General features: G+C 48.2%; 1 protein-coding gene across 1 annotated transcript in view; it reads right to left on the bottom strand.

Moving 5' to 3' along the window:
• LOC134413885 (nicotinate-nucleotide pyrophosphorylase [carboxylating]-like) overlaps positions 1-19,406 on the bottom strand; it is a 37,615-nt gene extending 18,209 nt beyond the window's left edge. Inside the window, 1 exon segment of the mRNA XM_063147914.1 lies at positions 19,380-19,406. Coding sequence (XP_063003984.1) covers positions 19,380-19,406 — 27 coding nt within the window.
• Positions 19,407-24,193: the final 4,787 nt, after the last annotated feature.

Genomic DNA, 24,193 nt, shown 5'->3' with positions numbered 1-24,193 from the left:
CAGAGAATAGCCATGGGAAGCCAACAGAGTAAAGATATAAATATGAAAACCCCTTTAAGATGTATCCTAAAACACTGGAAGGACCTGGAAAGATTCCAGAGAGAAACATAAGTAAAAAGACACTTCTTAAGTATTGTACACAATGGTGGCCCCTGTACCGTCTTGATGACGGAGAAAAATGGCCACCAGAGGGAACAACTAATTATAACACTATTTTGCAACTAATACTCCTCCTCCGCCGGCTCAATAAATAGAATGAAATAATGTACGCAGACATGTTCTTCACCCTAAGGAATAAACCTGAGTGGCAAAAAGAATGTGAAATTAATGTAGCCCCTCAGGATCCCCTAGTACTAGCCCTAGAAAGGGATAAGAAGGGTCCAAAGCCCAAGGAACGTTGCTGTGATGCATGTAGTGGAAATGAGAAAAAGAAGGGTGTGGGACCTACCTGTTTTTATTATCATAAAAAGGGGCACCTGCAAAGAAATTGCAAAAAGAAACAGCAAGATGAGAAAACCTCTCAGGAGAGTCAGAAAGGGCAAGGGTTTTGTCTAACAAAAAAGATCGAATTACACCCAGAAGAGCCCTTGATAATAAAGCTAAGAGTAGGTCCTCAGAGTGAAGAATTTGTATTTTTAGTAAATACAAGAGTTTCTCGGTCAACAGTGACAAAATTACCCCAGGAATGTGAAGTGAGCTGTGAGCAAGTTTCAGTAGTCGGAATTACAGGAGAAGCTTTCCCTGTTCCTATAATAAAAGGGGTGAAAATTGAAACAAATAACAAATTTGGAGTAAATGATTTATTGTTGGTACCAGAGGCCGAGGAGAATATGCTACGCAGAGATTTAATAGTAGCCCTAAATTTACAGATAAAACCCTGTGAAGGAAAACTTGAAATTTATTCTTTACCTAAAGAAGATGATCTAGAAATTGATGACATGGGTTGCCATTCAGGTGAAGTAGAAAAGTTTAGAGTGAAGGAGTCTAGTCCCTTTAGTCCCTCCTGGTCAGCGCAAGCTTGTGGATTTTAAAAAGGCAAAAAGGGACTATTTATACAGACTCCAAATATGCTTTTAGTGTAGTACATACTTTTAGAGAAATTTAGAAAGAAAGAAGACTTATAAACACTCAAAGGAAGAGGTTGATATATGAGGGGATAGTTCATATAAAGGAACACCAGAGGGAGAGGGATATTAAAGTCAGAGAAATAATTTGGCTAATAAAAAAAAACAAAAGGCAACCTTAAGAAAGAAAGATATTGAAATCATGACCTCACAAAAAATAGAAATTCAGCAAGAGACTCTTTCCCTTCCACTAGTAGAATTGGCAGCTATAAAGAAATTAAGAGCAACATTTAAGGAGAAGTGAGTTTTCCTGATGATAGAATTATGATGCCAAAACCAGTGGTACATTAGATCTTAGATAACTTGTATAGACAGACATATTAAGAAGCAAGAGCCTTTTGTGATCATTTTTTTAAATTTTTTTGGATGTATGAAGTTAAAAGGTAAATAAGAAAGTGCTTAAGAGCCCTCCCTCTGGAGAATGCAAAACAGCCTAGCGGCTATTTCAAAAGATCCAGGTTGATTTTGTAGATTTGTTTAAAGTAGGTCGGTGGAAATATTTGTTATTTATAGTAGATCAATTAACTCAGTGGGATAAAGCACAGTTTAAACAGTACTTTTGATTAATACGGGAGCAACTTTTCAGTTTTAAATCAGGAATTGGTACCTAAAAGTGATGGATTTATACAATTTGTGGGAGCAACAGGCCAACCAGAAAAGCCTTACTTTCTGAAACCCATTAAATACAGTATTAGGAAACAGATGGGAATTCATCAGTTCTTATATTTACCAAATTCACCAAAGCCCTTATTGAGAAGAGACCTATTGGAGAACTTGAGAGCCATAATAAAATTCAATAAGGACAAATTGGAATTTCAAGTAAACGAGGAACAACTGATTACAGCTCTAAGCCTAACAATCAGTTGTGTGGAACCTTTACCTGAGAATCACAATTATTACAATTTCAAGCAAATCCCGAGCGAGACTTACCCATTAGTCTGAGTTACTACTCGAGCGGCAGATAAAACAGCTGTTAATTTAGCAGTAACCTAGAACTCGCTCTTTGAAGTTTTAAAGGAATAGAGAATAGAGAGAGAAACGGAGCAAAATGCAGACAAAAAGTCAAGGCTGATACCTAATGGGGGGGGGGGGGGCTGAAGTTAAAGGGGGCTCTGATGGGGAACTTGGTGAAGAAAGTTCGGATGCCATGGGAGTTACCTGGCGTGCTGCCAAGGCTTCTGGGAAAGCTGCCAAGGCCTTGGGGAAAGCTCCTTATCAGTTTCTTCTTCTTACTTCTCGCTCCTTTAGCTAACAGGCCCACCGATAGCCCCTTTCACAATCCCCCCTGAAATCAAATAAGCAGCACCGATTGTTGTTGAACTTAAAATTGGGGCAGAATCAGTGGTAAGAAAACAATACCCTCTGAAGATAGAAGAAAGGAGGGGATTGAGCCCATAATCAAAAGGTTTTTAGAACTGGGGTTATTGATAGAATGCGAATCGGATTTTAATACACCAATCCTGCCAGTAAAGAAACCTAATGAAGCTAATAGACTAGTTCAAGATCTGAGAGCAGTAAATGAAATAACCAAAACATTACATCTGGTAGTTGCTAATCCATACACGCTTTTAACTAGACTGAAGGATAATTTGGCCTGGTTCACCGTATTAGATTTGAAGGACGCACTCTTCTGCCTTCCCTTAGCTCCCGAGAGTCAAAAGATTTTTGCCTTAGAACAGTAAGAAAAAGCCGCTGGGAGATGGCACCCTTCTGCAGTACGTAGACGACCTCCTAATAGCAACAGTGACAGAGGAAGAATGCATTGAATGGACTATTTCCTTGTTAAATTTCCTGGGTTTAAGTAGATATCGAGTCTCTTCAACAGAAAGCACAGCTGGTACAAAAAGAAGTGGTGTACCTGGGATACGAGGTCTCCAGAGGACAGCGATCCCTGAGAACAGCTAGAAAAGGGGCCATCTGTCAGATGCCTAAACCAGAGACAGTGAGAGATCTGCGTGCCTTTCTGGGAATGACAGGTTAGTGTCGGCTATGGAACTACCAGTACGGGATACTCGCTAAACCACTGTATGATTTATTGAAGGAAGCTAAGGACGTTCTAGTTTGGACCCCAGAGGCAGAAGGGGCCTTCAGAAAGTTGAAGCTAGAACTAATGAGAGCACCGACCTTAGGTCTCCCAGAGGTATCAAAACCATTCTAGCTGTTCTCCCATAAACAACAAGGAATGGCCCTAGGAGTCCTAGCACAGCAGTTGGGACCACACAAGAGAACTGTGGCCTACTTTTCCAAGCGATTGGATGAAGTAAGTAAAGGATGGTCAAGCTGTCTGAAGGCAGTGGCCGCAGTGATAATTAACATAGAGGAAGCCAGGAAGCTTACGTTGGGCCAAAAGATGACTGTGTTAGTATCTCACACCATGTCGGCTGTACTGGAACAAAAAGGCAACCATTGGTTGTCGCCTTCCAGATTCCTAAAATACCAGGCCATCTTGGCTGAATCACATGACATAACCATTCAGGTAACTAACATTGTGAACCCAGCTTCATTTCTAGAAGGGAGAGCCCCAGCAGAACCCATCGAACACGACTGCCTGGAAACAATTGAAGCCGTCTACTCCAGTCACCCAGATCTCAAAGAAGAGCTGCTCGAAGACGCGGACAACTGGTTTTCGGATGGCAGCAGCTTCGTGAAGCAAGGAGTAAGAATGGCTGGCTATGCAGTCACCACTACAGAAAGGGTAATTGAGTCAAACCCCCTGCCTGCAGGGACTTCAGCTCAAAAGGCAGAGCTGATAGCTCTGACCCGAGCCCTGGAATTAGCAGAGAACATGCAAATTAATATATGGACAGACTCTAAATATGCCTTTTCTGTCGTACATGCTCATGGAGCCATCTGGAAAGAAAGAGGACTGTTGACTACACAAGGAAAAACAGTCAAACATGCAAAAGAAGTTCTGCGACTGCTGGAGGCGGTCCAACTCCCAACACAGGTGGCCATAATGCATTGCAAGGGGCATTTGAAAGGCAATACTATTCCAGAAATAGGGAACAGGAAAGCAGACACAGAAGCTAAATTGGCGGCCGCAAGAAATAGGGAAGCGGAAATAGCGGCCCTATTACCAGGGGAGCTGGATATCAATACCCAGCCAGATTACCAAGAATCAGATCATAGGTGGATTCAAAGGAATAAGGGCAAAATACTAGAAAATGGTTGGGGTCAATTAGAAACAGGACAGTTAGTGATACCAGGAAACGTGATGTGGCAGTTTGTGAAGGCAGAACATGAGAAGGCCCATTGGGGCCTAGATTCGCTTTACCAATATTTGCAGACCAGAATAGCAGGACCAAAATTATTTACTACTATAAAACACGTTACGTCCCAGTGTGAACGGTGCCTGAAGAACAACCCGAATACAGGAACCAAAGTACACCAAGGAGCCATAAACCGAGGTAAATTCCCAGGTGAGGTATGGCAAATTGATTTTTCCGAACTCCCAAGAAAAGGGGGGTTTCGGTACTTGTTGGTATTAACTGACACATTTTCTGGGTGGCCTGAAGCATTCCCCTGTAGGACAAATAAGGAAAGAGAGGTAACTAGAGTACTGTTGAATGAAATTATTCCACGGTTCGGGGTACCGAAGAGCATTTCTTCGGATAGAGGTACACATTTCTGTGCAAAAGTAGTGAGAGCAATAGGCAAAGCATTACAAATCAAATGGCAATTGCACACGCCCTACCGTCCACAGGCCAGTGGGCAAGTGGAAAAGATGAATCATCTTATCAAACAGCAAATTGCTAAAATATGCCAAGAGACTAATTTGCAGTGGTATCAAGCTTTGCCTATTGCTCTGCTGAGACTGAGAGTCAAGCCAAGATCGAAGGAAAAGTTAAGTCCTTTTGAAATTCTGTATGGTAGACCTTATGCTATGCAAGTTGTAAATGGGGATGTCATAGACCAGATCGGTAATCGATACATTTACGATTATGTAATTGCGGTGAGGAAACAGTTTGATAAGAATGCTACTGTGATGATCGAGCACCAACCTAAGCAACCTGATTGTAAATTGCATCCGTTTAACCCCGGTGATTGGGTGTATGTTAAGAATCTTTTAGGAAAACCCCTACAAGAAAAGTGGAGGGACCTTTCCAAGTGCTGCTGACTACCTTCACCGCGGTTCGGATCAAGGAACGACCTACGTGGATCCACTATTCACGGGTCAAGAGAGCTCCGGAAAACAAACAAGAGGAGCTTAAACCTGCCCTAGATGTACAGACTTCTGAGTCAGCTGTCTCCGCAGGATCACGTGAGAATCCAACATAAACTAACATTGACTTTGCCAAAACCTTTGTCTCTCATAGCAGAATTTAATGCCGAAGCTAGAGCTGCATTGCGTAGCACGCCAATACAGTGGACAGGGTGGGTTGAAACATATAGTCAACAAGGACCCACAGGACCCTATTCACGATCAGCCGTGTTTTGGGTGTGGGGAAAGAAATTGTGTGGGACTAATTGGATTTCTTTGTGGAGGTTGTGATAGAAAATTTTGGAACGTACAATGTTGTTTACAGGACCTCCAATGTTATGAGTGTAGCTGCAAAGAAGCAAGGGAAAATGACGACTATTTGGCCTTAGAGAAATTCGCCAACAGACCCATTTTAGAGGCTAGGGAATTGTTTGAAGCTCCCGAACAAATTGTATTAGGGTGGTGCCATTGGAAAGTACACCGCTGGTTACAATATTGTTTGAAACTTAGTCGTTCTAAGGTTTTATCGACCCGTTGCTATTCTTCTGTCCCACGACATCCACTAACAAGTGACCAAATTGGACCCTTTAAAAAAACAAAGAGATTTAGACACTGAACTAGAAAAGGTTATTTTACGGGTAGAACAAATTCACATCAAGTAACGAGAGCGCCAAAAGAAACAAAATTGACAGCCAGACATCATGACCCCGACTCCACCTCAAACCTTTACAACTCTGATCATTGGACTCTCGATAAGTATAGCTCTTCCCCAAGACTCTTCCCCAATAGACCCATGGTCTCATGCACATCAGTGTATCCACCCGGAATTGGGAATGAGCGGACCCTATTTCGAGGTTTATGCCTTACGTAACAATCAGCCATATGCAAGTGAAGTATGGGATCAGCCCTCCATGATAGCATACAAGGGAGACCAAATCCAAATTGGGTGTCGAGAGCTTGACCCAGCAGAAGGAAGAGAAGGAAAAACAAGGCGGCTGGTATTAACAATTCAACCCTCGATGCCAGCCTCTGAACATAACCTAATTACCTTTAGTCTAGTGAAAATGGGCAAGCCTATTGCCTGGACTCAGCAAAAGGGCCCAATTTCATGTCAGTGGAGCGACTTCAGGGAAGATCCACCTGGATCACAACCCCGAAACTCGGTGACAATACACCAAGAAGTCGTTGTCAGGCCAATAAACCATAACGTCTGGGCCAGTTATGATTACACCAAAAATAGGTGGCAATCGGTTAGCACAGAAGCATGTATCCCTAGAGGACAATTAGGCTATGTTTGCGAAAATGCTGTGGTAGAAGCCGAAGATTTATGCTTAGATGCTGAAAATAGTGTATGTACCTTAGAAATGCTTCCGCATGATAGAACACAATCACAAGTTTACTATATAGGAAATGGGTGTGCTTGCGTAAGGACAGCTTGTGACAACGTCACTATAGATAATTGCCAAGAAGAGACTAACAATACTAACTTTTGTGTATGTAACTTTACCAAGATCGTAGGTTGTGATTTTTATTACACTGTCCCAATAACCACCCAACAGCTAATTAACGCAAATTTCAACCTATATCAAGAAATACCGAAATTACAAATAGGGATGGACGTCAAGATTCTCAAAGCAATGCTTGCACACCCTGAAGTAAAAAAAATTGGTGCAAAAGGTGAATCAAACAACTAAACGAATGGTATGGCAGATAGAACACAATTCAAAAAGAATAAAGAATGTCCTGACTGAAGTAGAACAAGTAGGCCAGCATCACTGGTAGGACATCTTTACAAGATATTCCCCAACAGCTACACAGGTCTTCCATTACCTGGTGCACCCAATGCTAATAGTAATTGTAGCTTTGTTATTACTAACTCTTACAAACATTTGTTTGTGGTGGAGACTAAGGAGCATAATGAAAAAGGACCCAAATGATTTGGACAATGGTACGAACCTATCAGCGTCCTGTGGAACCAGAACTTGACGAAAGAATTCGTAAGTTACAAGAAAAGGGGGGAAATGAAGCCCTAAAGCAGATAGCCTTCCAGAAGTAATGGGTTAAAACATAGAATGTGAGGTATGTAAAGCAGGGCCTAGCACTAGAACACACGGAGAAAGCACAGCACTAGGAAAACAGAGCAACAAATTAGATAAGAGGTAGAGCATCATGACAGGGGAAGAGATAGGTATAGGAGAAACTAATGGGCTAAGCAGGTTTAGAGCCAGCAATGTCGAAACGACCCTAAGGGTTTTGCCAAGCCACGGGATCTAAGCCAAATACACCGGGAATTGACCAAATTAGGAAAGGAGTTCAAAAGTTTAAAGAGGAAGACTCATCGGAAAGACCCCGTCTATGATGAAGGCAACAGGAACGACCACCTGAAAATCCCCCAAAAGAGATGTCTCCACCTACGCTCCGCCCACGCTCCGCCTACATCACGCCCCATATGAATATGCATGATTATGTATCTGATCTGATGTAATCCTATACCCAAAAAATGTATATAAGGCTTGCTTTTGCTATGTGAACTCAGAAATCCATTTTGTGATTTCTCCGACGCGTCGCTAATAAAAATACCTCCTGCTTAATTGACTTAAGCTGAGTCTGATTAGGCAGTCACTCTGCCTGTTTGGGGCAAAATTCGGCATCACCATGGAGAACATTATGGCCCTTTGTAACCCATCAGAACCAAGGGGCCATTGTGACACTGCAGGGCCTCATGGAATCAAGGGGACCACAGTGACACTGTGGGGCTCCATGGGACAAAGGGGCCATTCTGACACTATGGAACCAAGGAGACCATTGCTCTGCTGCAGGACACCATAGAACCATGGAGGCCATTGTGACACAGCAAAGCCTCATTGAACCAAGGGCACAGTAGTGACACTGTGGAGCTCCAGGAGACCAAGGGGAGGATTCTTAAAGTGCAGAACAAAGGAGACCACTATGACACTCTGGGGCATCATAGAACCAAAACTCCATTTTGACACAGAAGGGCCTCATGGAACCATGGAGGCCATTTCTACACTTTGAGGCCTTGAGAAACCAAAGGGCCATTGTGGCACTTTGTGTCCCCATGGAACCAAGGAGTCCGTTGTGACACTATGAGACCCTGTTGGGCCAAAGGGCAATTGTGGCACTGTGTGGCACCCTGGAACCAAGGGACCATTGTGACACTACCGGGCCCCATGGAACTAAGGATTCTTGGTACAATGTGGGACTTGTTGAACCAAAGGTCCATTGTGACATTGCAGGGCCTCTTGGAACTAAGGGGGGGGGAAATTGTGATGCTGTGGGGCCCAATGGAAGCAAGGGGCCAGTGTGACACAGCTGGGCCTCATGCAGCCAAGGGGCCACAGGGATCCTGAGGAACCCAAAAGAAACAAGGGGCCGTTTTGACATTCTGCAGCTGTGGAGACCCTGAGAGGCATTCCCTGGGGTAGGGAGACAAAAGAAGCTTCCCTCAAAAGCTGTTCGACCCCATTGGCTCCTTCCCTATGTTCTGTGTCCCTCAGCCACTCCCTCCCCATTCCCCCACTGGCCCCATCTTTGTACTGCTCCCATGCCACTGATCAGCCCCTTCCTCTGGAGATACAGAAACCTGGACCCCCCCCAGGAGTCCTGCCTTGTGACCCAGAACATCTCACTGCACGGCCGAATTAAACATCTGTGGGTACCATGCAAAGGACCTTTTTGCTTCCCTACCCTGGGCTTTATTAGCAGCTATTCTGGCTGCAACAATGGTCTGTTATGGCAGTGTGGATCCAAGGACACCATGGTGACACTGTGGGACCTCATGGATCCAAGGGGGCATTGTGACACTGAAGAACTTCATGGAACCCAGGGTCCATTGTGACACAGCAGGGCCTCATTGGAACAAAAGAACCATTGCTGACAGTACAGAAACTCATGGAACCAAGGGGCTGTGTTGACACAGCAGGGCCACATGGAACTCAGGAGGCCAGTGATATTTAGGGACCTCATGGAACCAGGATCCATTGTGACACTGCAGAAACAAGGAGACCATTGTTGATGCTGTGGAAGGTCTTGGAACCAAGCAGCCATTGTGACACTCCAGGGCCTCGTTGAACCAGGCAGACCATTGTGACACCACAGAACCTCATGGCACTGAGGGTTTATTGTGACACAGCAGGGACATGGAGCCCATTGTCCATTGTGACAATGAGGATCTGAAGAGACCATGGTGACACCATGGAAGCTCATGGAGCCACGGGTCCCTTGTGACAAAACAAGGCCTCATGGAACCAAGGAGAGCATTGTGACATCATGGAACCTTGTGGAACCAAGGGTCCATTGTTACAGTCCAGAACCAAGGAGACCATGGTGACAGTACAGAACCTCACGGGAACAAGATTCCATTGTTATGCAGTGGGGCTTCATGGAACCAGGGAACCAGTGCGACACAGCAGGGCCACATGGAACCAATGGTCCATGGAGATACTGCGGATCCAAGGAGACCATGGTGATGCTGTGGAACCTTATGGAACCAAGGGGCTGTTGTGACACTGGGGAACCTCTTGGAATCAAGGCAACCATGTTAGACTGTGGAACTTCATGGAACGAAGGGGCCAGTGTGGCACTATGTGGCCTCATAGGAACAAAGGACATGGTTGATTGGACAGAAGCTCCTGGAAACAATGGAACATTGTGACACTGCAGAGCCTCATGGAACCAAGGAGACTACTGGGACACTGAGGAGCCTTATGGAACCAAGCAGCCATTTTCACACCACAGAAGCAAGGAGACCATTGTGACATCATAGAATCCATGGAACCTCATGGAACCAAGGGTCCATTGTTACAGGCCAGAACCAAGGAGACCATTGCTGACAGTACAGAACCTCACGGGACCAAGACTCCATTGTTATGCAGTGGGGCTTCATGGAATCAAGGAGCCACTGTGACACATCAGGGTCACATGGAACCAATGGTCCATGGAGATACTATGGATCCAAGTAGACCATGGTGATGCTGTGGAACCTCGTGGATCCAAGAAACCACTGTGACACTCTGGGTCCCCATGGAACCAAATTATCATGGTGTCACAGCAGGGCTGCTTGTGACCTATTGTCCATTGTGACACTGCAGATCCAAGAGACCAGGGTGACACTCTGGCAGTTGATGGAACCAAGGGGCTGTTGTGACACACCAAGGCCTTGTGGAACCAAGGAGAACATTGTGGCAGTGCAGAACCAAGGAGGCCATTTTGACAGTACAGAACCCAATGGAACCAAGGGTCCATTGTTATAGAGCAGGGCCTCATGGAACCAAGGGGCCATTGTGAAACTGTGGGGCACAATGGAGTCAAGGACACCGCTGATACTGAAACTCACTGGACAGAAAATTCTGAACACTTTTGAGTATTTGAAAGCAGGTGTTCTTTATTATAGCATGGTGGTCACTTGGGCCATCCTTCCTCCATTGGAGTGCACTGAGCATCAAATGAAGAGAGTTTTTATCACACACGTTGATTATGTATCCATTAGCTGTCCCCACTTCCTTTGAGTTTATTTGACATAGCTTCACCCCTTATCTTTGGGTTTTTTCTTCAACATCCAGTGTCCTTTTAGGTGGCTGTTCCTTGACCCCCCACTTTTGAGTATCGCAATATTATTGTTTTGCATAACTTCTGCTTTGTCAGCCTTGCAGAGCTGAGCTGGCATCCTGCTTGCATTTTGTGTGACTTCTGTTTGCCAGAGGTACATTCTCAATCAGTTTCTCCAAGGATGTACTGTTCTGTTCTACTGTCCTTGACAAGAGTAAATGTTGTTCTGTTCTCCTGTCCTTGTCTCAGTGCTCACCCCGCATGAGGCGTCCGCAACCCCCCAGCCTATGGACCTGGGGTGGGCAAGTGTTCCTGGGGAACAGGGATGGGACAGCTGGGCTGGACTGACCGAAGGGATGTTCCATTCCATGTCACACCATGATCAGCAATTAACTGAGAGAAGCAGAGGGGCAAGTAGGGTACGGGATTAATTTCTTATTTAAGACATTTTTCTTTCAAAACAGCACCTACACATACAGGATCCTCTCCTGCCACAAGGTGGTTAAATATTTTCTGCTGATAGGAGATTTCTTGTGAATTTGCTTTTCTTCTTTTTTGACCTTTTCTTTTTGTGGTTAGTTTGTTTGTGTGGTTTTTGTGTTGTTGTGGGTGGGTCATGCTTTGGTTTTTTTGACTGGGTTTGGGGTTTGTATTTTTTGGTTGGGTTTGGGTTTTTCCCTATTGAACTGCCTTTCTTCTGTTGTATAAGCTTTTTCTGCCCTTTCTTGTAGATTGCCTGCCACCTGATGGTAAGACAAATTTACCCAACTCAATCATCTTGCCCAATTACATTTTGCAGTCACCATTAACTAGATGAGTTCAGTCACAGACTCCCTGCAATTTGGCAGCATCCACAAAGGAATTGAAAGTACATTTCATGGCATTTTAGAGACAATAGAAATATTCCACAGTGGTGGCCAAGGGCTGGTCACTGAGGGATGTCACCAGCGCGTGGCTGCCAAGAGGACTCTGTACCATAGATGACATTTAACCCTCAATGTTCAGCCAATTTCCTACCCAGCCCATGTTCCACTCCTTCAGCCCAGCTCTCTCCAGTCTGGATCTGAGGAGACCACATCAGACCCTGTCCCAGGCCTGGCTGAAGTCTGGGCACACAACATCCCCTTTTCCCTCCCACGTGGGTTCTGCAGCCCCTGTCCTGTCCTGCCAGTGCCTGGAATGGCTGCAGGAGGAGTTGCCACATCCCCTTCCCTGCTGAGCCTGACCAGGCTGTGACTCTCCCAGTCCCCCTCCCTGCCCTGTTTGCAGACTGGTTCCACGTCTGTCCTTCCCAAGTGCCCAGGACTCCCTGGGATGGCTCTGGCCTTTCCAAGGGGTTTGAGAGAGATCCCACAGTGACACTGCCCAGCCTTCTCAACAGCCCTGATACCAAAAAGCTGTTCCAGTGGAGTGCCCAGGACACAGCCCTGTCCAGCTGTCCCTGTCATGAGGGTCAGTTTTTATGGGTGGCTCCGGTGTGTTATTCCCCCACTCAGAGCTGCCCTGAGCATTTTTCTCAGTGCCTCTTTAAGCCCATCCTTTCTGCTCCACAGACTGTAGATGAGAGGATTCAGCAGGGGGGAGGACTGTGTTTAAAAAATGCTCTGTCAGAATTTCTCAGGAGACGCAACTAATCTGGGCACTGGTGACACTGAAAATCATGAGGATGCCCCAGAAAACTGAGGCACTGCGAAGTAAAAGGAGGAGGTAGAGAAAACCTTCCCTAGCCATCGGCCCTGGCACAAGCTGCAGAGCGCCAGGAAGGTTCAGCACAGATCATTCATCATCTGATGGGCACTGGCCACGCACAAGGAAAACCTTACCCAGACTTGAGTCCCTTGTAGGTGAAACTGGGACCCTGATCTGATCCCACTGAGCCCCGGGAGAACAATGAGCCTCTTTAGAATCCATCCCTTGGCATGTTCTTGAGACAGACTGTGACAGAAGCCCTCAGGCACTGGGCTGAGGAGATCCCTTTGCTGATGACTGTGCTGGAATGGAGGTCAGCTCTCTCACAAAAGCTGTCATTGCGGTCCCTGCTTCCAGAGCTCTCAGACCTCAGAGCACAACAAGGGCTCCAAAGGGGAGTGTGGAGGAGCCGAGAGGAGCTCTGAAAAGATCACATGCTGGTGCTCCCTGTCTGTGCTGCTGTGCTGCAAAGCATCACAGCTTTTACAAAAGTCTCAGTGGAAGGGTAGTAGAGAAAGCATTTGAAGCAGGGTCCTTTATTTTTTTCAAAAAACCAAAGCACAATTCCCAATTTTAAAAAATCTCTGAGTCAAATTCAAGAGGAAAACACTTAAATAGAAGAGGGATGAATAATAAGATTATGTTGTGATCAAGATAATCACAAGAAAAACAAAACTATCCACCCACCACACTACCAATACATGAAAAGGTAGACTGAGCCAGTAATGAGTTATACTCTAAATCTTATGCTATACAAAAGGGGTACTTTATTCCTTCTGAAAAGCATCCAGTCATCATTTTTCTTATGCCATGCTTGAGCTCCTGGTTCCTCAGGCTGTAGATGAGGGGGTTCAGGGCTGGAGGCACCACTGAGTACAGAACTGACAGGGCCACATCCAGGGATGGGGAGGAGATGGAGGGGGGCATCAAGTGTGCAAATATATCAGTGCTGAGGAAAAGAGAGACCACAGCCAGGTGAGGGAGGCAGGTGGAAAAAGCTTTGTGACGTCCCTCAGAGGGTATCCTAAGCACAGCCCTGAAGATCTGCACATAGGAGAAAACCATGAACACAAAACAACCAAATAACAGAAAAGCACTAACTACAATGAGCCCAAGTTCCCTGAGGTAGGATTTGGAGCAGGAGAGCTTGAGGATCTGGGGGATTTCACAGAAGAACTGGCCCAGGGCGTTGCCATGGCACAGGGGCAGGGAAAATGTATTGGCTGTGTGCAGCAGTGAATAGAGAAAGGCACTGGCCCAGGCAGCTGCTGCCATGTGGGCACAAGCTCTGCTGCCCAGGAGGGTCCCGTAGTGCAGGGGTTTGCAGATGGATACGTAGCGGTCATAGCACATGATGGTCAGGAGGGAAAATTCTGCAGAAATGAAAAAAACAAACAGAAAGAGCTGTGCAGCACATCCTGTGTAGGAGATGTCCCTGGTGTCCCAGAGGGAATTGTGCATGGCTTTGGGGACAGTGGTGCAGATCATGCCCAGGTCGCTGAGGGCCAGGTTGAGCAGGAAGAAGAACATGGGTGTGTGCAGGTGGTGGCTGCAGGCTACAGTGCTGATGATGAGGCTGTTGCCCAGGAGAGCAGCCAGGGAGATGCCCAGCAAGAGGCAGAAGTGCAGGAGCTGCAGCTGCCGCGTGTCTGCCAATGACAGCAGGAGGAAGTGCCTGATGGAGCTGCTGTTGGACATTTGTTCATTTTGGCATCATGGGCTGTTGAAAGAAGACGCTGATAAGCTGGGAAAGAATTAATTGTTTATACTTATCCTTTTTTATTACAAATCCCCTCAAATATACTTCCTTTTTTGGGGAATTTGCTGAACCTTTTTATCTCTGAGCTCAGGTTTGTGCTGCTGCCTTGTCTTCCGCATTGCTTTGTGCCAGGGCACTGGGGAGCCCAGAGGGAAAACAGGGCTCCCTGTGCTCCAGCACAATCAGACCCACTCGTCCCACACAGGTGTGCTTTGCTCATTTTACCTCTCACTATTTCACGGTGATTGCACTTATAACTTGATTGAACAAAAAGGTGGGACTTTTGAATGCTCCAGTTTAAAAATAATTTTCTCCAAATCCTTCTCTCTTTCCCTGTCCACCTCAATGGAAGGGATACCAAGGGTTGGTCTGGCTCTCTGCTTCCTGAAGTTGTGCCTACTGGGAGCAGTTTCTCCATATCCAAGCCTTGTCCCTGCCAGTGCTGCCAGAGCCCAGCCCAGCCCTGGGGGCTCAGCTCTGGCCTGCAGACCCCTCCCAGCACAGGGCACTGCCCAGGGGCATCTCCCTGGCACCAGGGCCTTAAGGGCAGGCCAGACAAACAGAGATGCTGCAAGCCAAGGGGCTGCTGCTGCTGTCTGTAGGGAGAGGAGGTTGAGAAGGCACTTTCTGAGGGAGATCTAAGGCCCATCTGCTGATGCCCAGGCTGACAGTGCAGGAGTCTCAGTGACACAGCCAAAGCTGACAGCCCCTTTCCCTTCCCTTGAGGAGAAAGCTGAGAGCAGCCCTGGCCATGCAGCACCATCTCCAGAGCAGGAGGAATCTGCCCTGATGGGGGTGGCTCCCTCCACCTCCAACTTCTCCCCTGCAGTGTCCATGGGGAGCTGCCAGGCAGGCTGAGAGCTGCCCCTGGCAAGTGGCACATGCCCTGGGCTGGCCAAGAGCCCTGAGGGCTGCAGGAGCTGCTCTGCAGGACAGCCCTGGGCAGCGCTGGCTGCAGCCCCAGCTTCACCCCCTGCAGCTGTTCCTGGCAGCAGGAGCCGTCCTGCCCTGTCCCTCTGACGGTGCTCAGGGCAGCCCCGCTCTGCAGCACATCCTCCTCCTGCTCCTGTGCCACAGAGAAACTGGGAGAGTCCTCCTGACACATCCCCCAGGCTGTGGGGTGTTCTGGCTTCAGGAGATCCCTCCAGGAGCACAGGGGACATTGCCCTGCACCCACACACTCACCATGCACAGGGCTGTGAAGATCTCCCCCCAAGTGAAGTCTCAGCTCAATGTCTTCCCAATCCTGATTGTCTTCAGCCTGACTCTGCCTGGCTCCTGTCCCCTTAGTGGCTGCAGGCAGAGCCCTCAGCCCTGCTGGGCTGAGAGAGGAGCTGGTCCTGGGAAGTGCTGTTACTTTAAAGCTCAGCAGCACAGACACAGCACAAGGATTTTAATGAGCCTCTTGGGGCTTTGGTGTTGTTTACATCAGACTCAGTCCCTGAGAGAGTGTTCAAAAAACTTCTCAACAACTCAAAATTCAATTGAAATTCCAAAGTTTCTTGAAGTTTTAATGCGTCCCACTGAGAGACATGACTGAGAAAGTGTCTCCAGGTTCCAGGTAGAGCAGAACACTGGAGGCAGTGATGACAGCTGGGGACAAACAAGGCAAAGGTGTCTCTGGTGCTGAGCAAAGCTGGATGTGTTTCAGAAATGCAAAGGGCCAAGGCCTGAGCCCCAGCCCCTGGCCAGGCAGATCCTGTCCCTCCCTCACTGCTCAGGGCTCTTCCCGGGATGGGCACTGGCATGTGGGGATGCGCAATGGCAAGGGCAGAAGCATGGGGCGGCCCCTGCCAGGCTGCTGAGCAGGAACAAGGAGGCAATGAGGCCCCAGCCTTGCAAGGGTCACTTGTCTCCTGCTCCTGCCTCAGGCCCAGCAGCCATGGCCAAAGTGCTGCCCAAGTTGGCTCTGGCAGGGCTGTCTTGCAGCTGCTGCCCATCCCTGTGCCCTGTGCAGCCCAGGCTGTGCTACGGTGTCCCTGCCCTGCGCTTCTGTCCCTGCAGGCTGTCGGCATCCCCCGGCTGCCCCACCTGGCTGGGCCCTTCCTTTGCTGACTGCTCTGCCTCCTGCCTGCCTCTGCCTGCCCACACAGAGCCTGGTTCTGACCCAAAGTCCTGCTGGTGGATGTGTTGTGCCACAGCCCTGCCCTGGGAGGGAAATTCATCTCTCTTGGTTTCCATTCTGGGTCTTTACAGCTGCATTTGTTGACATTTTTTTTATCTCAGGCTCATTTCCATTTTGAAGAAGAGGTCCAATATATTTGAATCTACCTTTGTTGTCATCACAGTCTGTTCTCAATCTTTCCTCAATCTCCACACAGTTGAACCCACAATTTCCAGCTGCCATAAAGTGATCATGTTTGGGGCCTCCAAAGCACATCCTGGGAGATCTCTGGGCCCTCTCAAATATGTTCAGCCTTGGAGATGTGATTTACATCCAGGAATGGCTGTGTACCTTTTTGCCTAAAAGTCTTATTGGGGAATATAATACAGATTAATACACTGTACCTTTAAACTAACTGAGGGCAGATTTAGATTTTCTGTAAGGATAAAATATTTTATGATGATGGTGGCAGAACACTGGCACTGGTTGCCCTTTAAATAGAAATCCCACCCCTGGAAATGTTTAGGTCAGGGGCTTTGTACAACCTGAATGAGTGAAGGTCTTCCTGGGTCATGGAAGGGGAGTTTTACCAGAGGCTTTTTAGGTCTCTTCTAACTCAAACCATTTTACAATTCTTTGATTCTTATATCCCAACTGCTTCTGCACAGGGCTGCAAGTACCTATGCACACCATGCCAGCATTTTATCTGGCCAAATTCTCAACACTTACATAAAAAGGAAAGAATTTCCATATCATGGACAAGAATTGCCTTTTTTTATGGAGGAACCATTAAAAGGCTAAAAAGTAATGAAACTGAAAGGAAGGACTAACATCTCAGTGTGAAACATTCACAAAGTGGGACAATGGCAGAGACTGTAATGGTGACCTCCATGCTTTGGATGGGCATTTCTGCTTTGGGGTCTGAGTATCAGGATGGAAGGTCGCTCCCAGGAGGAGTCCCTGTGCATTTCCCTCCCCCATGGCTCTGCCCTTCCTGATCCAGCAGCTGTGGGGCGGCAGAGCTGGGGTAGTGCAGGGACAGGGCTGGTTCTGACAGGGCAGTTGTGGTTTAGGAATGGTGCTCTCCCATTTCCTACTCCCACTACCAAGACCATGTGCCTCCCCACATTTATATTCCCACCATTGTCCCCCATACCACAGGGGCTTTACCTCCCTGGCCCTGCTTGATCTCAGCCCACATTTCACAGTCAGGGATAACCTGGAGATGGTGTCCAGGGTTAAATCCACCCCTCGCTCATGAGCCCATCTGGAGGTTGCATCTCTTCCCTGATGATCTGAGGTGTCCAGAAATAACTCACCCTTGTGTGGCCATTCCAGACCCTCAGACACTTAAATCCTGGCAGCCCCATCCTCCTGTCCGTTGTTGTGATACTCTTCAGTGCCCGACTCTTGGGCACGTGAGCATCCACAGGAGGGACTTTCACAGCCAACTTCTCCCCCAGACAGCAATGTCTTGCCCCAGTCCAGCAGCCCAGCTGGGCTTCCCTCTGCACAGCCAATTGTCCTTTTTCCATCATTCCAGCCACCCCACAGAGCATTTCCCACCATCCCTGAGTCAGTGCAGAGGTGCAGCACTGGCCATTTCTCTCATTTAGAGCTCCAGGGATGGTCCCAGTGCTGCAGTGACTGCAGGAAAGGGGACCTCACAATGGGACATTTCTTGGTCAAATACAGACAGGAAGAGTGACAAACTGTCTGTGACTCAGGTTTTGGCCTGGCAGCCCCTGCTGTGGTTTGCAGGGAGCTGCAGTGTGGCCTGGCCCTGGCAGTGCCCGGCAGTTCTGGCCTGGGAGAAGGTGTTGGTGCCAGCTGGCCCAGGGAGCTGCAGCATTTGGGGAACGAATCCCTCCTGGCCTCCTGCCCCAGGGTGACATTGCAGGGCCTCATGGAGCCAAGGGGCCATTGTAGCACTTCAGGGCCCCATGGAATTAAGGAGACTGTTTGGACATTGTGGGGTCTTGTGGGACTGAGGCCATTGTGACACTTGAGAATCAAGGGGCCACTGTGCAACTGTGTGGCCTTGAGGAACTGATACTGAAATCACCCAAATAGCAACTTTCTACACAATTTGAGTATTAGAAAGCAGCCATTCTTTATTGTAGCACTGATCACTTGGAGGATCCTTCCTCCATTCGAGTGCCCCAAGCGTCAGGTGAGCAGAGGTTTTATCACACACATTGATCATATATTCATGAGCTATTCTTCTGTGGTGGTCTACAGATGGTCTATAGGCCTCACAGTATAAATAATTCCAACTTTATAACTGAAATAAGTGATTTATTATATAATTACCTTACTTATGTAATTTGGCCATTAAGAGCAGGCCCAGGCCATTGGGGACTCAGGCTGCTTTTGGCTGGTTAGCTGAGTAGTAACTGGCTCAGCCAATGAGGATTAACATCATGGGCCTTTTTATTTATATAAGAAAGTAGGATCTCAAGCTGGCTGTTGCTGCATGAACATGGAGTGTCTAGTCACCTGTCTCCTATCACTACAGGACACGGCTGCACACAAGGTGAAGAAAAAAGGGAAGTTTAATTTCTGACTCCAACATTTATAGTTTTCCAAAAGTGACAGTGGATTTGAGGGTGACAGTGCCACCTCTCCAATGACACTGGACAAACCAACAGTCCATCAAATTTCTCCTCCTCCATAAAAGAATGTAAAACCATGAGTTATTTACAGAAAGTGTGTGAGAAAGTTCATTACCAGAATGTGAACATCAGAAGGCTTAGAAAATCTTAAAAAATCAGGACGACATCTCACGCTTTTCCATTTAAAAAAAGAAAAAGAGAAAAGAAAATGAACAATGTAAAAAAGAAGGCATGAACAATGTTCAGTGTCCATTTGCAGAGGAATCATCGGAGTGTTCACTCTCATCACCTGCATCTGAGTCATCACTCAATGATTCACCCGCTTGATGCCTTTCATGTTGGTCATGGTTTCCATTTTGCCCATTGGCTGGATTCTTTGTCTGCTGTTGCAGGTCAGGACGAAGACACTTCAAAGGTACCCAGCATACCCCAGTATCTGTGGACACACAAGCATACCCGTGCCCCAAAGCAATAAGGTCATAGAGACCTTCTCCCCGTTTGATGACTAAATTCTGCACCCAAACCTTTGCTTGAGGCTGATGTGCCTCGTCCACAGCCTGCAATGAGAGATGGTGATTCTAAATGACAGGATTATTTGAGTTCTGCGGCACAGTGAGATGATTGTGCACAAAGCTTTTGGCAACTGACTGTGCAGAGTTTCACCCTGCATTCCCCTTTTTTGTTTTTGAAGAACCCGCTTCAAAGTACCGTGAGCACATTCGACAATAGCTTGACCAGTCGGAGAAAGAAGGATACCAAACTTGTGTGAGACACCCCACAACTGCAGGAACTGCTGCACCTTTTGCAATGCATAAGCAGGACCACTGTCAGTTTTCACAGCAGAAGGTATGCCCAGAACAGAAAAGGCCTGCCTCCAGTGGGTGAGGACATCACGGGCCTTCTCCCCAATGTGAGCAGAAGCCCACATCCCAGAGGAGAACGTGTCCACAGTGACATGCACACGCTTGAGCTGGCCAAACTCGGCAATCTGGGTGACATTGGTCTGCCAAAGCTTCAAGGCCTGAAGGTCTCTGGGGTTTACCCCAGCCGGCAAAAGCGGAGCAAGTGCGTGGCAGTCATCACATGACACAACAATGTCACGAGCCTCAGTTGGCGTCAGCTGAAACTGCTTCTGCAGGGTATGTGCGTTTTGGTGGAAAAGCCCATGCGATGCTTTGCTCCGCGCGAGTGTATCAGGTTGAGGCGCTACCCATGCTGGGTTAGCCAACTTGTCAGCCCTTGCATTACCTTCCACTATAAAGTCCAGCAAATTGGTGTGACTCCTCACATGCAGAACATAAAATGGATGAACCTGGGCCTGAATGGCACACCACAAGGTCTTCAACAAATGAAACAAAGCAGGATTACTGACCTCCTTCAAAACCGAATGACCCAACTGCTGTGTGATATTGGCCACAGAGGTGTAATCCGTGACCAAGTTGAAAGGTTCCTGGGAAAATTTCTCAAATGCCATGACAGCAGCCCTCAATTCAACCAACTGGGCTGACCCATACTCATGACCGTCCAGAACCTGCCACTCTGATCCATCCCTCCAAGTAACAATGGCCTTTCCTGTTTTCCCTGAACCGTCAGTGAAGATGGTGGATCCTTGCACAGGTTCCTGACTATTTTTGGGCTGCAAAGGGATTTGTGCGAATTTTGCCATATGCAGTAGCCTATGGGTGGGCAGATGATAAGTGATCTGCTCTGAAAAGTTTTCCAGAGCACTCTGCAGGGACACAAAGTTGGCAAAGCTCCAGTCAAATCCTTCTGCTGTACTGGGAGTATGATCTTTGCTGGACCCACACCCATCAATTGCAGACACCGTTGCCGGCATTTGATTATCAAGCAAGCAATCAGCTCAAGCAATGGGGTTGCCGTCTTCTGTGGCTGATGGGGTAGGAAAACCCATTCCAAGATGAGCAAGGAATGGACCATTTGTCACTCCATTGGCCAATGATGCCTGTGGGATGTGAATCTGGAGTGGTGATGAACACAGTGACATCAACGGAGAGATCAATGCGATGAACTTGGCAAGCATAAACAGATTGCTGAACCACTTCCAGCACCTGACGTGCTTCCAGGGTCAATGTGCGAGGTGACTTTAGACCAGAGTCCCCTTTCAACAAATCAAACAGAGGAGACAGCTGTGCGTCGGTTAGTCCCAAGTATGGACGTAACAAAGTGATGACACCTACCAATTTCTGAGCATCATTCAGTGTCTTCACAGAATGCACAGATTGCACTTCCTGGTGACGCACCGTCTGTTCCAGAATTTTGACCCCCAAATACTTCCAAGGCAGTTGAACCTTTTCTGGAGCCACCTGCAGCCCATGAGAATGCAAAACGTTGAGTAGCCACAGCTGAATCCTCAGCAGCTCATCCTGGGTGGACATGGCCACCAAAATGTTGTCCACATAATGGTACAGATGCGCATCAGGAAACTGCTTGCCAACTCCAGACAAGGCCCGGGCCACATACCACTGGCATATAGCCAGAGAATTGCGCATGTCCTGGGGCAAAGTTCTCCATTGATATCTCTGTGCGGGCTCAGCCTCGTTAATCGCTGGCACCGAGAAGGCAAACTTCGGTCTGTCATCGGGATGCAAAGGAACAAAAAAGAAACAATCCTTCAGATCCACAATGAGGACCGGCCAGTCTGCGGGAAGCATGGTAGGCAATGGCATGCACACCTGCTATGTTCCCATGCTTTCCATCACAGCATTGACCTTTCAGAGGTCTTGCAACAAACTCCATTTCCTAGATTTTTTTTCTTGATGCAGAAGACAGGAGTGTTCCAGGGACTGGTAGAAGGCTCCAGATGATCCTGGTCCAACTGCTCCTGCACCAGATTCCAAAGGGTCACCAATTTATCTTGAGAGAGGGGCCACTGGTTCTCCCAGACAGGTTTGTCCATCAGTCACCGTATAGGGAGCATAGGACACTCTGCACCCTTCATCACAGTGGCCCCCATCAAAAACCTGTCCCAATGTGCACCCTCCAGTGCAGACAGAACATCCCTCCCCCAGACGTTGGCAGAACTAACATGAGACCTAACCCAGGCTGTCTGACCCTCCATGTTCGCAACCAGCACAGGCCGCTGGCTCATGTAACATTGCACCATTCCTCCTAGGCCTGCGACAGGCATCTCCACCAGATTCAGGGGCCACTCCAGGGGCCAGGAGGCAAGGGAGAGAACCATGACGTCAGCACCGCTGCCAAGAAGCCTGCAGAGGCAGATCTCTATCGGCATCACACCAAGAAGGGACAGGGTACACAGCATCTCGGGACATTCTTTGGTCAGGACAGCAGTCCAATGAACTTGAAGCAGCCTCATGGATCCAAAGCCACCAGCTCCATGTGACCAGTCACCTGTCCTGCGAACAGAGGACTTAAAAGCACAAGTTGAGCAAGTCGCATCCCTTTTGGGATTGTGACGGGGAGGGTGGGTGTGGAGACCATGGCAAAAATCTGCCCTGTAAAATCTGCATCAATGAGCTCCAGGTGCACAATGATGCCCTGAAGAGTGGCACTAGACCTCCCCACCAGGAGAGCACTCATGCCCCCACCCAAGGGATCAAAGGCATCCAGGGCAATCTTGTGTATTTAACAAGATTCTAAAACAACTGTTGCTGTGGTGCAGACATCAACACCTGCTGAGCCACGGGTGTTGGCTGCAAGCCAGCCAAGCAAACCTCCATCGGCTTCAGGGTCTGGAGAGAAGCTTGTGTCTGGGCATGTCTTTCCTTTGCGCTCTGCTCCTCATTTCCCAAGCCCAGCAAAGCTTGGCCATTAACCTGAACAGTCACCTTACAGACATTTGCAGTATGGTTCAGCCTTCCACGCCGACCACACAAGAACATGGGAATTTTGATTTTCTGTGCTTTCTTCCCCTGTTTCTTGCTGGCCTGAGCATTCCCCTGCTGTGGCCACCTGCCCTGAGGCACTGCCCAGACCGGTTGCACAGCAGTAGCCAAGGCAGCCGTCTTCTGAACTGGGGAGCCTTTGTTTGCACAGGCCTCTGCCATGTGGGAGACAGTAGGCTCACCAGGAAGAGCCTCTATGATTCTCTTACAATTGTCATTGCAGTTACTTCTCACAAGGTTTGCAATCACAAGTCTCCTGGCCACAGGAATCTGCCAATTGCCTCTCCACAGAGGCAGTCAGCGTCCCTGCAAATTTCATGAAAGACTCATCAGCCCCCTTGACAACGGTCGCAAATGGCTGCTTTGGAGCAGTCATTTCCAGGGTCCGGTCCAAACCATTGCTGCAATGCCGATTGTCTGGAACTGGTCAAGAACGAGGGGATCAAAGCCAGCTTGCCCCAAAGGATCAGCATGATTTCCTGTGCCCAACAGCATGTTAGTGCCAATCACACACCTGGGATCCTGCAGTCCCAGCGTAGCATTCTGCTCCTCTGCACTGGCTGCCAAACGCGCTCACTTGGTCTCACTGGAGTGGGGCCTGACGGAACACCGACCACTGCCCCACCCCCGGCAGCTTCCATCGCCCGCACCTGCCCGACACACTGTGCAGACTCAGAGACGGGTGAAGCTGCCCCCTTTGTCGAAGAGCCCAACTCGGAGGCAGATGAACCTGCTCCCACCGTGCCCAGGGGTAATGTCGTGGAATCACCGCAATTCAGACAAGGAGTTGTCATTGAATCAGACTCAGTCGGAGGCAGAGGCTGATCCAGAGGCTCCCCGCCGCCCCTAAGCACCAGAGCACTAAGAGAGGGCGGGGGTGGGTCCTCGCCCGAGGGTGGGGGTGGGTCCCCCCACCCCACCGCCCACACGACATGGGACAGAGTGGGGACGGCTGAGCCTATTCCACAGACCCCCCACAAGCCCGTGGGTCTCAGTGCCCTGGACTTGAGGCCAGCTGGCTGGGAGCCCAATCCACCCCGGGGGAAACAAACATCACCCTCCAAGACAGACCCATCCCCCAGCTCACCATCCTGGGATGGGTGGAAGGGTCCTGCATCACACAGAAACTCAAACTCCCCCTCGTCCACCTCCAAGATGGAAAGGTCCCTGTGGAAATTCTGAGAGCTACAAAAACCAGTCCCCCACCAAATATCGTCAAACTTTTTCCACTGCACCAGCAGTGAACCCACATCTACAGAGCAGTCAT

This window comes from Melospiza melodia, unplaced genomic scaffold (assembly GCF_035770615.1).
Source record: "Melospiza melodia melodia isolate bMelMel2 unplaced genomic scaffold, bMelMel2.pri scaffold_55, whole genome shotgun sequence".
In the NCBI taxonomy this organism is placed as follows: domain Eukaryota; kingdom Metazoa; phylum Chordata; class Aves; order Passeriformes; family Passerellidae; genus Melospiza; species Melospiza melodia.
The sequence above is the reverse complement of the archived record's forward strand: the minus strand, read 5'-3'. Positions and strand labels throughout refer to the sequence as shown.